General features: G+C 38.4%; 1 protein-coding gene across 3 annotated transcripts in view; it reads left to right on the top strand.

Annotated features, from left to right (window-relative positions):
* ENKUR (enkurin, TRPC channel interacting protein) overlaps nucleotides 1–18,541 on the top strand; it is a 30,239-nt gene continuing 11,698 nt past the window's right edge. Inside the window, exons 1-3 of one of the 3 annotated variants that reach the window (XM_027121875.1) lie at nucleotides 1–113; nucleotides 8,385–8,530; nucleotides 14,081–14,304. In XM_027121875.1, the coding sequence (XP_026977676.1) occupies nucleotides 8,443–8,530; nucleotides 14,081–14,304 (312 nt within the window). In that variant the 5' untranslated portion in view covers nucleotides 1–113; nucleotides 8,385–8,442. The other 2 variants (XM_027121876.1, XM_027121874.1) reach the window with 2 other exon arrangements.

Genomic DNA, 18,541 nt, shown 5'->3' with positions numbered 1-18,541 from the left:
AGCCCAGGCCTCGCTTGTCCCACCCGGCTTCCGCACAGCGGCCTTTGCGCTTGCGCCGAGGTCGGCTTCCACGTCCTCGTGCCACGCCCACGGCCGGAGCAGCCCAGCACCGGGTAAGTGACTCGTCCCGCGCCCCACCCACCCGAGCCGGCTCCGCTCCTCGGGCTCCTCCCTCTCTCGTCCTGCTCCCGACGTCGGACGTGCGTCTGCGTGGCCTCAGCCGCTCGCCCCGCCCCCACCGGGTAGGCACCTGCGCACAAGAATGTTATTGTGCGACGCCGGCACGCCAGGTTCGGTGCTGCGCGTGTCTCTGCTAGAGTTTTATCTTTTTCTCCAAATACACAGAAACAGGAAAGAGCAACATTTTTAAGAGGACGCCAGTCTTCACCCCTTTACTCCCAAAGGTACATATAAACAGTGGTTTTCAGGTTGAAGTTCTCTGACAGAAAAGGAGCTGCCGAGAGAGGGAAGAGAGGGAAGGTAGTTTGCAGGGCCACCTTCCACTTCCCCGTTGCCTAGTAACTGTTTCCAGGGCAGTCGCGCCGTCAACAACGCTAAGTGATCCCAAGAGTAATAGAAGAGAGATTTTTTCTTCCCAAGAGAGGACAGCTAAGAAGACGTCAAAGGGGAATTGTGTGAAAGAGAGAAGCCTTAGTTCCTTGAGAAGGCAAGAGAGTAGGAGAGGAAAGGGGAAGCGATGAAGAAAGGGATGGAGATATTGTTATAATGAGGAAAAAAGCTGAGTAGTTTTAAGGACTCATTTGGTGGCCATGGATCCAACGTGCTCTTCTGAGAGCATTTATAACCTCATACCCAGTGACTGGAAGGAACATCCCCCGCCTCCTAGGTACGTAAGCAAAGATTACCACTTGAAACAAAAATGGGGAATTACTGTTCCATTTCAGGATTAAATAAGCATCATATCACTTTCAAAACGAGAGAACGTGTATTTTTGTCTCAATGAAATAGCCTTGGATGACAACTTCTTAAATAAAAGTTTGCAAAATATAAGTATTTAGCATCTCACAATTCACAGAGAGGGCAGCCTGGTGCTGTGAGAGGGCCGTTTTCTTATGTTAGCCTCCTTTTAATACGTGTGTGATTGTTTGTAATTTAATTGTGCATGTGTGATGTGGCATACAACATAGCCTGAAATTTCTTATTGTTGAAAAGAGAAAATCACAATTTTATTATTCTGTGTTAGGATACTTGAAACTTGGTTTCAGGAGTTAATTGTTTTGTTTCTAACTACACTACTGCTCCCTGTATAAAGGGATAATACTTATTTTTTTCCCCAAAAGTATTGTATAAATTCCTATTTGTTTCTGAGCCTCAGTTTTTTGATTGGTGAAACAAAATAAATGGATGAGGTAGTTTCTAAGGTCTTTTTTTTTTTTTTTTAAACCAAGTTGTCATTTTCTTTCTTTCTTTTTTTTTTTTGCGGTACGCGGGCCTCTCACTGCTGTGGCCTCTCCCGTTGCGGAGCACAGGCTCCGGACGCGCAGGCCCAGTGGCCGTGGCTCACGGGCCCACCGCTCGCTCCGCGGCACGTGGGATCCTCCTGGACCGGGTCACGAACCCCCGTCCCCTGCATCGGCAGGCGGACTCTCAAGCACTGCGCCACCGGGGAAGCCCTCCTTCTTTTTTAAAAAATAAATTTATTTTATTATTTTTGGCTGCATTGGGTCTTCATTACTGCATGCAGGGTTTCTCTGGTTGCGGCGAGCGGGGGCCACTCTTTGTTGCTGTGCGTGGGCTTCTCACTGAGGTGGCTTCTCTTGTTGCGGAGCACAGGCTCTAGGCGCGTGGGCTTCAGTAGTTGTAGCAGACGGGCTTCAGTAGTAGTGGCTCGCAGGCCCTAGAGCGCAGACTTAGTAGTTGTGGCACACGTGCTTAGTTGCGCCACAGCGTGTGGAATCTTCCTGGACCAGGGCTCGAACCTGTGTCCCCTGCATTGGCAGGTGGATTCTTAACCACTGTGCCACCAGGGAAGTCCCTCTAAGGCCTTTCTTGATCTGATAGTTGATGGAAGGAAGAGTGGATTGATAGAGACCCAAAAATACGTCATTGAGTTAAGATTTTCATGTAGGTGTTAGGACCCCCTTTAATTCCCCAAATTTCGAAAAGGAAACCACACAGTAAACATCCCAGTTAGTCTTCTGGGACTTAGCACTTAGTTAAATCTATGGGGAGAAAAGAAGGTAACTGATAGAGAAAATCTCATTCCTCCTAGGATTTTTGCAGCTTTTACCTTTCTCTTTTTCCTGATCCAAGGCAAAACCGCACTGCAAGAGCAGTGGGCTAAAAACAAAAAAACAGGCTCTGCAACTAATTGGTTTTGTGATCATGAATACATTTTCATTTGTTTTCTGATCTGTAAAACAAACTAAATGAACTAGATAATCCTTTGAGTCTTTCACATCTAATTATCAATTATCTTTACTAGTAATTGCTTGGGGTGCATGACATCTTCAACAAGAAGGCAGATCCTTCCACTTTTAAGCTTGAGTATCTGTTTTTAACCAAACCAATACCTATTTTGTTTTTCATTAGCTTCTCAAAATCTAGTAGAAATTAGAAATAGGAATTCAAAGTAAGATATGGTACAGTTGCAGAGTTTATGAGAAGTGTTCAAATTAACTATTGCTGAATGGACTTTTGGGCGAAAATTCCTGTATATTGTACAAGATAAAGTTTCTCTGTATAACTCACTGGCTGATTATATTTTCCATAGTATACTGTATTTGAATGTTAAGATAGTTTATTAAATAGGCGTTTTGTTTTTTGGTAAATTTAAAAGCTTTACTGCATCTAGGTGACTTTTTCAAGAAATTTTATAGGAAAAATCTTTATTCATTTGGCAAGCACTTACTGAACCCTGTTAGTGTATAACATTGCCCTTGGGCAATGTTGGAGTGACAGCACAAACTTGGTTTACTCTGAAGGAGTAAGGAGAAAAAACTAACCTACAGTGAAAGGAATAGAAGGCATCCAAATGTGATGGCAAAGAACTCATTGCATTAGGGTGAAGTTAGGCTACACTGTCAGCACAGCCATGAGTTTTTCATTTGACAAGATGTCATGCATGCAAAACACTAATTTATAAAAAACAGAGCATAATAAAACATTTAACCAATTCTTTCTCACCACAGTAACACAAACTTGCCCTTACCCAATCCCCTTACTGCAGTACAAATTCATGCTAAGAAAGAAATATATTAAGCTGCGAGCCTTGTTTGCATCACTGAGTTATAAACCCAGCTTCAGTAAAGCTCACTGCAGCTCTTTGCAAGACTGGCAAGATGATCGTCCAGCTTTCACAAAGAGGTGGATTCCTTGGGGAAACCAACAGTTGACAGCACTGTGATCTCCCTTACCTCAGAGGTTACAGGCTCCTTGGGGAACTGGAAGATAAACATTAAAATGTTGGTTAACAGTAAAACCATGTATTATTGAAAACCCTAATGAGAGATGCAGATGCTAAATGAGAATTTAGAAAATGGATATATGTAATCAAAGTGGGATGAAGGGCACCCTCTTCCAGTTGAACAGTGAGCTATGAGCAGTCTAGGTCCCAAAATTCTACACAATTGACCAGTGCTGCAATAATAATATTGGCCTGACATTTAAAACAAAACAAACAAAGAACAGTAGTTAACCAGATGTTCATCTAACCCATTAGGATAAAAAAAATCTCAAACAAGCATTATCAAACTGTACCAACTCTTGGTCTGTAGTTCTCTGTGTGCTCTTTAAGATAAACTGCTTTAGAACTGTGTATCTACAGATTGAATATGACTATGTGGTGACTATTGGCAAGAAAATAAGTGCAAGTATGATACGTCTATTGAAGATAACTTTAGTTTTAGAATAATTCATCTATAGCCCACATCTAATAAAAAGTAGAAAGTAAGGCCAGTTGTCTAATAAAGTCACCCTCTGGATCTTTATAATAAAACCACACTATCCAGAAAATGGAATAAAATGCAGCTATTGAAAAGAAAGTATAATGGAAGCAAGCTAAGTGTCCCTCAATAAATGGATGGATAATGAAGATGTGGTATATATATACAATGGAATACTACTCCACCATAAAAAAAAGAATGAAAATTTTTCCATTTGCAACAACATGCATGGACTTGGAGGGCATTATACTAAGTGTAATAAGTCTGACAGAGAAGGACAAATACTGTATGATATCACTTGTATGTGGAGTCTAAAAAATACAACAAATTAGTGGATAAAACAAAAAAGAAGCAGACTCACAGATAGAACAAACTAGTGGTTACCAGTGGGGAGAGGGAAGGGGGGAAGGGTAATATAGGGGGTGGGGGAAAAAAGGATTATTATGGGATTATATGAAACGATGTGGGTGAAACTTTTGAAAATTGTAAAATGCTATAGAATTTAAAGACTCTTTCATGCAAAAGAAAAAGAAAAGAAAGTAAGCTTTATGTGTACTAACATGGAAAGGTATCACATTATATTAAGTTTTTTAAAAAATAAGTTTATTTTATTTATTTATTTTTGGCTGTGTTGGGTCTTCGTTGCTGTGTGCAGGCTTTCTCTAGTTGTAGTGGGCAGGGACTACTCTTCGTTGTGGTGCGCGGGCTTCAGTAGTTGTGGCACATGGGCTCAGTAGTTGTGGCTCGTGGGCTCTAGAGCACAGGCTCAGTAGTTGTGGCACACGGGCTTAGTTGCTCCGTGGCATGTGGGATCTTCCCAGACCAGGGCTTGAACCCGTGTCCCCTGCATTGGCAGGCGGATTTTTAACCACTGAGCCACCAGGGAAGCCCCTATATTAAGTTTTAAAAATCAAGTTACAATTCATACATAAATAGAGATATAGAAAACGTAATTTTTTCTGGAAAATGAATTGAGGAGATGGAGGGAACCTAGATCTTTATGCCTTTTTGCTGTTGTTGAGATATAATGGACATATACCATTACATTAGTTTCATCATTTAAAAAAATTTTTGTAATTTGGAAAAATTAAAAAACTATTATTCATATAGAATAGAATATCTTGTTTTCTATAACAGATGGTAAGCTTTCAACTCACAATGGATAGTGTAATGAATCACAAGATTGCAAATTTTAAAAAGGTGAGAGTGTACGCACTCCTTTTTACTGCAGAGGAAGTTATTTTATTAAGGGATCATATCTGCCAATTCCAACTTCCATGGGAATTTCAAGGCACAGATTTGGATTGAACATTATTTTCTGATGGTATCTAGTGAGCTCATTCAGTTTGGACCATAGTTAATTCCCAGACATTTAGTTCATGATTAAGGAAAGTCTTCTAAAAGCAAGAAACAATTGAATGTTTCTCCACACAAACTTACCTACATAGTAAGATGAAAATACAAAGTATTAAAAGTGGTATAGCTGAACTTCTGCTTCCAATCAAGAGTGGAATTTACCCTCTCACCTTAAACAACTAAAACACCAGAAAAATATATGTAAAACAATGGTTTTTCAGGCACTGGACAAGCAACACAGAGCAGTCATCCCTAAGAGAAGGGAAAAAAGCCCTACAATTGTCCCAACATAGTCTCTGGAGAGAATCTCCAGACAAAAGTCCAGGAAAGAGAAATTAAAACAAAATCCAGCAGTTTCTCTGAGTTAAAGAAACAGAGTTCAGAGGTTGAGGTGGTCAAGGCATGTAGAGTTCACAGCACAAGAGTACCAGAGAGGAAAGAACTACATATATGGAGAACAATAAAAGTATGCAGGAGAATTTCCCTGAAGTCTTTGGTTGACAGTACTTTTGTATGTTGAAACTACCAAGGCCAGGGAAATAGCCAACAGTAGGCAGCAGAGCCAGATAAAGTTTATATTCCCACCAACCAGAGTGGAAACTCCTCCTAAGATGCAAGGGATTGAGTAGTACCCTCAGAAATATATTGCCTCAGTGGTAGGGCCAAATCAGAAATAGACTAAAAGCCCTGGACCCAGAAATACAATGTATAACCAAGAGAAAAATCAGTCAATACAAACAGACAAAGAAATGACATCAGTGAGAGAATTAGTAGACAAGGAGATTAAAACCACTATTTTAAATATTCTCCATGTGTTCAAAAAGGCAGAAGAAAACATGAGCAAGGTATGGAGAGAAAGAGAAGGGTAAATAAAACCCCAAATCTAACTTGAACACATAAGTAATACCATGTCTAAAATGAAAATAGTATACTTAATGGGAATAACAGCAGCTGAGACACTGAAGAAGAAAATATTGTTGAATTTGAAGACATAGTAATACTAGAACAATACAAAATGAAAATGAGAGAAAAAAAACTGAAAAGGAAAACAGAATCTGTGAGCTATGGACAACATCAAGCAACCTAACACAAGTGTAATTAGAGTCCCAGAAGGAGAGTAGAGAGATACAGAACAAAGATTTGAATAATGGTCAAAATTTGGACAAAATTAATGAAATCTCTAAATCCACAAATCCAAGAATCATAATGAGCCCCAAGCAGGAAAAGGAGAAGGAGGAGGGGGAGGAAACCATACCAAGGGCCATTAACATAAAATTTCTTAAAACCAGTAATAAAGAGAAAAATCCTAAAAACAGCCAAGGAAAAAAGAAACATTACATACAGAGGAAGAAAGAAGGTCAGCAGATAGAAACAGTGGAAGCCAGAAGTTTAAAAGTCCATAATGCATAAGAAAAGGGTATGAGTTGGAAATTTGGATTTACACAATGAAATCAAGAACACATAAAATGGTAAATATATGGGTAAATATTAAAGTTTCTTCTTTTTAAATTTATTTCTGAATTTCTTTTTAATTTATTTGGCTTTTTAAAGGAAAAGTAATCACAATGAATTACGGGTTTCATAACATATAACATTAGGATAAAGGTGGGGGAGGGGTAAATGCAAGTATTCTTTTGTAAGGTTCTTATGTCCTATGTGAAGTGACATAATAATACTTGAAGGTAGGCTGTGATCAGTTAAACATGTATATTGTAAACCTTAGAACTTCCACAAAATAAAACAAAAAATAAGGCAGAATAAAATAAGGAAGAACCAGCAATGGGGTATGTAGAAAACAAATAGCAAGATGGAAAATTTAAACACAAACATATTTTTTAAATCACATTAAATGTGAATGGTCTAAATACACCAAAGAAATGAAACCCTTTGAAAGGATAAAACTTCTACGCTTTCCATAAGAAAATCCCCTTAAAAGTACAGACACAAGTAAGTAAAAAGTCAAAGAATGGAAAAATGCTGTTACCATAAATCAAAGGAATGTGGACTGGTTATATTAATATCAGACAGAGTCGATTTTTAGAGCACAGAATTTTAGAAGGGATATAGAATATTATTTCATAATATTGAAGTGATTAGTATTTCAAGAAGGTATTCTAAATGCTATGCACCTACTAATAGAGCTTCAGAATACATGAAGCAAAACCCGATAGAACTAAAAGAAGAAATAGACAAATCCACAATTATAGTCAGAGATTTCCACATCTCTCTTTCAATGATTATTAGAACACTTGAAAATACTTCCAGCCAGTTTGACCTAATTGTCATTTATAGAACACTCCAGCCAACAGCAACAGTGTGCACTTTCTTTTCCAGTGTATGTAGACCATTTACCAAGATAGACTATGCTTTGTGCCATAAAACAAGTGTCAGAAAATCTTAAAGGATTGAAATTTTACAATTATATTCTTTAACCACAGTAAAAATTAATTAGAAATCAAAGAGGTATCTGGAAAATGCCCAAATATTTGGAGATTAAGCAAAACACATCTAAACAAACTCCTAAGCCAAAGAAGATATCAGAAGGGAATTAAAAAGGTATTTTTTAATTTTATAGCTTCTATTAGATAAGTATAAAGGTTTAAAGTCAAATATCTAAACTTGTACCTTAAGAAACTAAAAAAAAAAAAATTGTAAAAGAAAAGCAAATTAAACTCCAAATAAGAAATAGTAAAGATCAGTGCAGAAATCATTGAAATGGAAAACGTGAACATTAAAGAAAATCAATGAAAAGCTGGTTTTTTTAAGAAATCAATAAAATTAATAAGCCCTTAGCTAGACTTATCAGAAAAAAAAAGAGAGAGAGAAGACATAAATTACCAATATCAGGAATGGGAGAGGTGACATCACTATAGATGCTACAGATATTGAAAGGATAATAAAGAAATACTATGACCATCTTTATCCTGGCACGTTTTTCTTAGGGCAAAGGTTCCATCTAGCTTGCCTAAGCCTGATGGACTCAGATAATTCAGATAATTATGCTTTATGGCTATCTCCAAATGAATATAGATATATATAAATTAGAAATGTATATCCTTTTTATAAACTTTAAACAATTTTTACTAGAAATGTAAATGCTACAACTTTTTCTTTTAATTTTAGGTATGTATCCATTTTTAAGGCAGCTGTAAAAGATGAGAAGCAAAAATTTAAAACTGCAATGAAAACTATGGGACCAGCAAAACTTGAAGTACCTTCTCCAAAGGATTTCCTGAAGAAACATTCAAAGGAAAAAACTCTACCACCAAGTAGGTTTTATCACTCTTTTTAATATTAAAAGTGTTAGCAGATAATTTAAAATTATTTTGTCTGAATATTAAATGTTTACAGTGATAGCAACTTTACCTCATATTAAACAGAATTTGAGAGGCTAGGAGAAAGCAGACATCAAGAACATAGTAGATGCACCCCAGTGTTCATAGCAGCATTATTTACAGTTGCCAAGACATGGAAGCAACCTAAGTGCCCATCAGCAGATAAAGAAGATGTGGTATATGTATACAATGGAATACTACTCAACCATAACGAAGAATGAAATACTGCCATTTGCAGCAATGTGGGTGGACTTGGAGGGTATTATGCTAAGTGAAATAAGTCAGACAGGGAAATGTGTGACATCACACATGTGTGGAATCTAAAAAATACGACAAACTTGTGAATATAACAGAAAAGAAGCAGACTCACAGAACAAACCAGTGGTTATCAGTGATGAGAGGGAAGAGGGAGGGAGCAAAACAGAAGCAGGGGGTTAAGAGGTACAATATTATGTACAAAATAAGATACAAGGATATATCATACAACACGGGATATAGCCAATATTTTATAATAACTATAAATGGAGTATGACCTTTAAAAATCACTATATTGTACACCTGTAACTTATATAATATCAGTATTATACATCAACTATACTTCAGTGAAAAAATATTTTAAATAAAAGTTCTTAAAAAAACCCACAATGTAGTAGAAAAAGAGAGTGGAGAATGCCAGCTGCCCCCCAAATAGACTTTCCTTTGATGGTGCAAGCATCTTGAACTACATCTTGGACTATCTGATAAAACTCCACCTCCAGCACCACATGCCCCACCATCTTCATAACTAGCTATATGACTTCAATAACAATGATCATAAGAAGAGTTCTAAACCTCAGTGGGCAAGATAGCTCACCATCTAAACCCTGTCTGGTCTTTTCTGCAAGAGATGAAAACTACAACCATTACTATCAGTTGTTGAAGCAACTATCAGGCTCACTTTAGCCTTGAGTATGGGCTTTAACTCTCTCCGATCTCTAAGACCATTAGGACAATGAAGGAGTTAGATGTAATGGAGGAGCCTTCATGAATGAGAGCCAGTTTCTTGGGCGTGCTACCTGTACAGTCACAAAGAGCCCCGTGCTTCAGAGGATCCCACCCTTGGTTTAATGCTCTGCTTCTGCCATCTTGAAATGCCTAATAATTTTTTATCAAGGAGCCCCACGTTTTCATTTTGTACTGGGCCTCACAAATTATGTAGTCAATTGTGGTCATAGAGAATATGGGTATCAGGGGAAAAGGCCATCAGGAAAGTGGAGAGTGGATGAAAAAGGAATTGTTATTGGTATTCATGGAAGCAACTTCTTCCCATCTTGGGTATGTCTTCCCTGATGTTTTCAGATAATAAAGAGAAGAGGGCAATTAATCTATCTATTTTAAAAAGTTAGCCTTGGTGACTTCCCTGGTGGCGCAGTGGTTGAGAATCCGCCTGCCAATGCAGGGACACGGGTTTGAGCCCTGGTTGGGGAAGATCCCACCTGCTGCGGAGCAACTAAGCCCGTGAGCCACAACTACTGAGCCTGTGGTCTAGAGCCCGTGAGCCACAACTACTGAGGCCACATGCCACAACTACTGAAGCCCACACGCCTAGAGCCCGAGCTCCGCAACGAGAGAAGCCACCACAATGAGAAGCCTGCGCACTGCAACAAAGAGTAGCCCCCACTCGCCGCACCTAGAGAAAGTGCGTGCACAGCAATGAAGACCCAACACAGCCCAAAAAAAGCCTCTTCCCATCTTCTGGCATCAAGGAAATAATGCAATATCTCAAGCCCAACTAGGGTGTGCCTTTTGCCAAAAATGAAGCTACTTCTCCCTATGGCAATATTATCTGTCCCACAATCCTCTCTCATAACCCTCATACCGTGACAGAGGATGAGGGCATTATTGGGAAAGGTGGAAGAAGCAAGTCTGAAAATACAACATTCATGCTGAAATTCATGTCTTCAGAAGCCTCTCTTGTAGCTCCCTCAAGTGGAGTCTTGTTATTTTGTGACCCACAAGCACTTGAGAACACTGGAAAGTCTTAAAATGGAATTTAATACTTTAAGTGCCTTAGAACCAATGATATGACTTGGGTCCTCACGAATCCTCTCCAAGGTTAAGCATAGTACATAACCTAACTGTATAAATCCTAAGTTTCAAATAAGGAGAAAGGGAAGAAGTCTGTCTCTTCTCTTATAAACATTATAAGGCAAAACAAACACAAAATTTCTTTGGCCTTAGGAATAATTAAGAAATTCAGGGCATTGCAAGAGCGTTAAAAGCCCCGTCCATGGGCTTCCCTGGTGGCGCAGTGGTTGAGAGTCTGCCTGCCGATGCAGGGGACATGGGTTCGTGCCCCGGTCCGGGAGGATCCCGCGTGCCGCGGAGCGGCTGGGCCCGTGAGCCATGGCCGCTGAGCCTGCACGTCCCGGAGCCTGTGCTCCACAGCGGGAGAGGCCACCACAGTGAGAGGCCCGCGTACCGCAAAAAAAAAAAAAAAAAAAAAAGCCCCGTCCAGTGAGACAAAGTTAAAGGTAATATAGGCCAAGGCTACCGCCAGTCTCTTGGTGAATATTCTGCCATTCTGAACACAATAATTTGCTAGACACACTGAAAACTACCTAACAGGTACAAGAAGATTTCTCTAAATTTAAGTAGTAGAACATCTGCATGACTATGACACCATGTTAATATTGCCATTTTATTATAGCCTAAAAAGAAACCCAGTCATTTGGTCTTCAGACTTATTAACATTACCACCGAATAATTTGTAAAGAGACATCCTCGCCCCATTTTCCGAGCCACCCCACATTGCCAACCCTTACTCCTCGGATGAAAAGAATATGATGTTTAGATATTGATAGATATAATATAAGGGTAAGATGGGGGTGGGCTTTAGGCTCCATCCAGTGCATAACCACAGACAACCAAGATTTATAATATACTTACTCAACTAAGAATGAATTATCAGTCTTTCCAAACTGTTTCCTCATTTTCTGAGAATTCGGTTTTGCCTCTTAATTGCATTTCTAAAGCTATCGTTATGGGTGTCCTTTGCATGCGCTTTCAACTCATAATTAAATCCGGCTTCTAAATGTTTCCCACGAGATCATCTATAAGATATATGCCTCCGTTTTTTTAGGCAAACTGATTATGCCAACCTTACTTGATATACCCAACCTGACATGGGTGTGTCTGGTAGAAGGGAGCTCTTTGGGTTGTAACAGGCTTATTCTCTGCTCCGGGCTTTGGAAGAACTCCCTAATTCAATTTCTGACAATGTTCACAACATCTCAGTAGTATGTTAAATAGGAAGAAGATAACCATTTTTGTAGGTCAAAAACAGTAAACAATTTTACATATAGTTCAAGCTAATATATACATTATAGTCTACATATTATATTTTATTTTTTCATCCCCCACGATAATATAAACTCCATGAGAAAGGGGACTTTGTATCTTCTGTTCACTCCTGTACCCGCAGTTCCTAGAGCATTACCTGGGGACATAGTAATTGCTCAACAAAAATATATTGCATGAATTAATGAATAAGTGAACATTCAAAACCTCCTTTATAATGTTTCCTGGGGGCGTGTAGAATTATCAGGGGTATATTGGTTTGCTGGGGCTGCTACCATAGTAAGTATGGGGTAGCTTAAACAGAAATTTATTTTGTGACAATTCTGAGAGCTAGAGTCCAAAATCAGGGTGTTACTGGGAACTCCCTGGTGGTCCCTGAGCTTCCACTGCAGGGGTTATGGGTTCAGTCCCTGCTTGGGGAACTAAGATCCCACATGCCACACGGAATGGCCAAAAAAAACCCAAAACAAAACCAATAACAAAATGAAAAAAACAAACAAAAAAACAAGATCAGGATGTTTCCAGGGTTCATTTCTTCTGAGACCTCTCTCCTTGACTTATAGATCGCTGTCTTCACATGACTTCCTTCTGTGTGTGTTTGTGTCCAAATTTCCTCCTTTTACAAGGACATCAGTCATATTGGATTAGCATTCACCCTAATGACCTCATTTTAACTTAAGTCCCTCTTTAAAAGCATGTCCAACTACAGTTCCATTCTGAGGTACTGGCATTTAGGGCTTCAATGTATGAATATGGGGGGGGGACACAATTCAGCCTATAACAAGAGATTAATCCAGTTCATAAACTTTAAATAATAAGTATTGTTTTTTTCTGATAATAAAAGTTATATAAAATAATTTAAAAGTTCAAACAGTACAGAAATGAATAAAGTCAAAGTCCATAGTAGTTGTGATGAGGTTAAGATTTGAGTAAGGTGGGTTTTTTTGTTGTTTTTTAAAATTTATTTAATTTACTTGTTTTTGGCTGCATTGGGTCTTTGTTGCTGCGCGCAGGCTTTCTCTAGTTGCGGCGGGCGGGGGCTACTCTTTGTTGTGGTGCGTGGGCTTCTCATTGCGGTGACTTCTCATTGCGGAGTACAGGCTCTAGGCAGGCAGGCTCTAGGCAGGCGGGCTTCAGTCCTTGTGGTGCGTGGGCTCAGTAGTTGTGGCTCGCAGGCTCTAGAGCACAGGCTCAGTAGTTGTGGCTCACGGGCTTAGTTGCTCCGCGGCATGTGGGATCTTCCAGGACCAGGGCTGGAACCCTTGTCCCCTGCATTGGTAGGCAGATTCTTAACCACTGCACCACCAGGGAAGCCTTTGAGTAAGGTTTTGTCAAGATAGTTGTTGCCTTTGGTTCTTGGAAGTAAAGTGTAATTATTTTACATTTTAGCATTTTGACAAACCACTTTGATGTGGCTGTATCAAAATAGATAATTTGGAATGGTCAAGTCAAAGAGACTGTGTAAAAATGGCCAGTTTCATCTGCTGCTAATGAAGAGAATGTGGTAGAGAGAGAGAAGTAACTTTGGATAGCAGTTATTTTAGGAGGTGAGCTGTAATCAGGGAGGAGTGAATAGGAAGCCTCAGCAGTATTGGTCATTTATCATTTCTTAAGCTGCATGTTAGGTACATAGCTATTACATGATTTTTATACCTTATAATAACAATAGTTTTAGTGACAAACATCCAGATTCTTGGATACATCAGATACATCAAGTTTGATTTATTTACTTGGTGATCTTACAGTAACTTTCCTCTGAAGAGGCACTTATTCATAATATTGAAGGTACTCAGAAAAAAGTTTTAATGTTTCTTTGGGCTTTTTTCAATGGACGTACTGAACATTTGTTATTGAAATCTTTATAAGAAAATATTTTTATAATAGTTAATAAAAATGTTTTAGCTAGCATATGATTTGGGGTGTTGATTTTCTTCCCTTAGATTTTTATATTGTTCTCCAACATATTAATTGATTATGTCACATTTAATCTTTTGCATTTATGATTACTGATTTTTACCTTAAATATTTGAATATATTATTAATAAAACTCTAATATACTAGTGGTAAAATATCTGGATGCTATAAATAGTACTGAGTAGCCACATTTATAGTTTAATATTAACAAGGAAATGTTATGTTTAACAGAAAAAAAGTTTGAATGGAATGAGCCCAGAAAGCCTCCTGTGCCATTGAGGACGGACCATCCAGTCATGGGAATACAGAGTGAAAAAAAATTTATAAATACAAATGCAGCCGATGTCATTAAGGGAGTGGCTAAAAAACCTAAGCCAATTTATGTTGACAAAAGAACTGGAGACAAGCATGACCTTGAAACTTCAGGACTAGTTCCAAAGTACATCAATAAAAAGGTAGCCTTGTGATATATTAATAAGACCTGATAGATAATTTAAATATGGTATTCATAATGTTTGTCTGTATTATCACTAATAGTGCCCTCACTGACAAACTAATGGCTACCAGTGGGGAGAGGGAAAGGGGAAGGGGTTGGAAAGGGGTAGGGGATTAAGAGGTACGGATTACTATGGATAAAATAAATAAGATACAAGGGAAATATAGCTAACATTTTATAATAACTTTAAATGGAGTTTATATCTATAAAAATTTTGAACCACTACGTTGTACACCTAAAACTAATATAATATTGTAAATCAACTGTACTTCAATTAAAAATAGTGCTCTCACTGGACAGATTATCTAGATTGCCAGTTCTCATTCCTCTGAAGTCCGTGTTTGGTCCAAATCTAGTGTGATGAAATTACAGAGAATTTGGAATGAACAACAACATATAGTTCAGTAGAGGGAAACTATAATTGTTTTTCATAATTTCAATTATTAATATATTTAACATTTATAGCAAACATTCTCTAAAAGGTACTCATTTTCGGTGAGGTGGAATTGTCAGTAGAAGCGCAGTTGTTACTATAAATCTAGAAGGAATAACCTTTCAGAAGATCCTAAGATTTAGTCATTAGTTTACATTATCTTGTTAACAGAATGAGAGAAATGAAGAGGAAAACAACTTTAGGACCATCCATCCTATCAGTGTACTGTAAATATTTCACAGTACTATTTCAGTGTGAATATACTCATTTGTGTTTGGTTTAGAGTAAAGCAGACCTCGAAAGTACTGTACAATAGTTAGTCTTTTCAGGACCTTCATTTCTATCTGAAAAAGTGCTTATCAGATAGGCATATAATTTCATTGTTGAAAATTATAGAAGCTTGGGTTTAGCAGTTTAAATATAGAAATTTAAAAAGCTTATGAAAAATACCTTCTATAAGACCTATTTTACTTTGCATACTTATAGAGCACAAAAGTGCTGGAAACACACATAGTGTATGAGTACCAAATCCTAAAGAGTAATAATGCATAATAATAACTTGGGCAAAAAAGAAAGAAAGGAAATAAGGAAGAAAAGAAGAGAAAAAGAGGAATTTGTAACATGTAAGAGGGGCTTGTACCGAGGTCATCCAGTGATCTACCGTGGTGAATCCAATGACTGTTCACCATCAAAACAGGAACCTCAAGGCTGTTGTCAGAGAACACTACTTATTCCCTGAGAAACCCTTGTCACTCGGCTGGCTGAGACACCTTTGGAAGACCTTAGCAGGGATCTGGGAGTTGGCAGCTCATGCTTACAAAGATTTCAAGTTTCTCTGGATACGTCCTCCAAATATGGCCCCTGGAGGCTCTTCAGGGTCCTTGTCCCACAGGGTGTGGAAAAGCAGAAACTTCATTCTCCTGGCTCTTTAAAGCCATTTCCAATCCATCCTTTCTCCACCATCACGTAAAAACCCTTCTCCTTTGATGGTCATGCCACAAACCGCCACTCTGGCTGCCTTCTGTCTAAGCTGTCCACTTCAATACATTTTCTGCCTTGAACAGGAAACTGAGAATCTCCATCACAGAGACAGAAAAATACGAGGTTAGTCTACCTGTGCTTGTCTATGAAGCCACGCAAATTCTCTGCGCCTAGTGTACTCTCGATGGCTAACCAGTCAGGGCTTACGAAGGACTAACTCAACTTACTTTCTACTTATCTGAGTTAAGCTAAAAAAATCTGTTATTGGTAAGTGACATAGTAAGTCCTTTTAAAGGCAAGGCCATTTTTTAAAAGTGAATGAACCCCATGTTTTAGTTCCAAATAAAGTATTACATGCCCATTTGTGCCATGAGACTATTTTGTGTAAGCAAACTGAAGCATGGATGTTTGCCTGAGTTACATAGCAATAATAGGAAGACAAGCATTTCAAATTCTAACTCTGCCACTTACTTAACTCTGTGATTTTTAACAAGTTATTAGATTTATCACAGCATGGTGAGGATTGAATGATATAAAATATATTCAGCGCTTGACACAATACCTGGTACCTAACAGAAGTTCAGTAAAGAGCGGATATTATAATATATGCAATTATTAATATTAATACTATGCATTACCCTCAATGATCCAGCACATGGGAATATTTCAGATCACTGCAGCTTTTACCCATTTGTGACGTAGTTCCTTTTCCTACACAGAGTGTGCCAAATATAATTTAATCACCTGTGATGACGCAATCATCATTGGGAACCTCAGTGATTGTACTAAGCTGAAATGAGGTGTTGCCCTCAGTGTTTCCTGAAACACTGAAATCCTGAAATGGATTGAACTGGTTACCATGAAACTAACTTACCAGAATACTGAGCTCTTAGTCTATTTGTATAGTGCTTTGCAACTTTCCAGAACAAATTTGTAGCTAGGATTTCTATCCCTTATTGTCAGAATTAGGTTAGGTTGTGCTGTGGTTAACAACCCCCAAGTTGCAGTAACTAAAAGCAACTAGGTTTTATCGGTTGCTTGTGCTACCTGTGCATTGAGGATTGTTGGGAGCTCTGCTTCTTGTCCTGACTCCAGGACCAGGCAAACCAAAACATCACCCATCACCATAACAGAGAGAAACAGAACATGACAAGTCAACCATTAATTCATGAGCCTTCTACCCAAAAAGGACATTACTTCTACTCACACGGGGAAATTAGGTCACAGGCTGCATCTTACTTGAAGGGGAGCAGGAAAATATTGTCATACCAAGTGCCTAGAAGGAGAAGAACCAGAATATTTGTGAATAGTTTTAATGACTCATATCTCACAACAGCTACTTCCTCAGAGAGGTCTTCCCTGGCATCTTTTTTTTTTTAACTTAAATTTATTTTTTTATACATCAGGTTTTTATTAGTTATCCATTTTATACATATTAGTGTATACATGTCAATCTCAATCTCCCAATTCATCCCACCACCACCACCCCCCTCCACTTTCCCCCCTTGGTGTCCATATGTTTGTTCTCTACATCTCTGTCTCTGTTTCTGCCCTGCAAACTGGTTCATCTGTACCATTTTTCTAGGTTCCACCTATATGCGTTAATATACGATATTTGTTTTTCTCTTTCTGACTTACTTCACTCTGTGTGACAGTCTCTAGATCCATCCACGTCTCTACAAATGACCTAATATTGTTCCTTTTTATGGCTGAGTAATATTCCATTGCATATATGTACCACATCTTCTTTATCCATTCGTCTGTTGATGGCCATTTAGGTTGCTTCCATGTCCTGGCTATTGTAAATAGTGCTGCAATGAACATTGGGGTGCATTGGTCCTTTTGAATTATGGTTTTCTCTGGGTATATGCCAGTAGTTGGATTGCTGGGTCATATGGTAATTCTATTTTTAGATTTTTAAGGAACCTCCATACTGTTCTCCATAGTGGCTGTATCAATTTACATTCCCACCAACAGTGCAAGAGGGTTCCCTTTTCTCCACACCCTCTCCAGCACTTGTTTGCAGATTTTCTGATGATGCCCATTCTAACTGGTGTGAGGTGATACCTCATTGTAATTTTGATTTGCATTTCTCTAATAATTAGTGATGTTGAGCAGTTTTTTAATGTGCTTCTTGGCCATCTGTATGTCTTCTTTGGAGAAATGTCTATTTAGGTCTTCTACCCATTTTTTGATTGGGTTGTTTGTTTCATTAATATTGAGCTGCACGAGCTGTTTATATATTTTGGAGATTAATCCTTTGTCCATTGATTCGTTTGCAAATATTTTCTCCCATTCTGAGGGTTGTCTTTTCATCTTGTTTATGGTTTCCTTTGATGTGCAAAAGCTTTTCAGTTTCATTAGGTCCCATTTGTGTATTTTTGTTTTTATTTTTATTATTCTAGGAGGTGGGTCAAAAAAGATCTTTCTGTGATTTATGTCAAAGAGTGTTCTTCCTATGTTTTCCTCTAAGAGTTTGATAGTGTCTGGCCTTACATTTAGGTCTCTAATCCATTTTGAGTTTATTTTTGTGTATGGTGTTAGGGAGTGTTCTAATTTCATTCTTTTACATGTAGCTGTCCAGTTTTCCCAGCACCACTTATTGAAGAGGCTGTCTTTTCTCCACTGTATATTCTTGCCTCCTTTATCAAAGATAAGGTGACCATATATGCGTGGGTTTAATCTCTGGGCTTGCTATCCTGTTGCATTTATCTATATTTCTGTTTTTGTGCCAGTACCATATTGTCTTGATTACTGTAGCTCTGTAGTATAGTCTGAAGTC

Source organism: Aethalodelphis obliquidens, unplaced genomic scaffold (assembly GCF_003676395.1).
Source record: "Aethalodelphis obliquidens isolate GAN/ISIS:26980383/991018 unplaced genomic scaffold, ASM367639v1 scaffold23, whole genome shotgun sequence".
Taxonomy (NCBI): Eukaryota; Metazoa; Chordata; class Mammalia; order Artiodactyla; family Delphinidae; genus Aethalodelphis; species Aethalodelphis obliquidens.
This window is presented reverse-complemented; position numbering and strand designations above follow the sequence as displayed.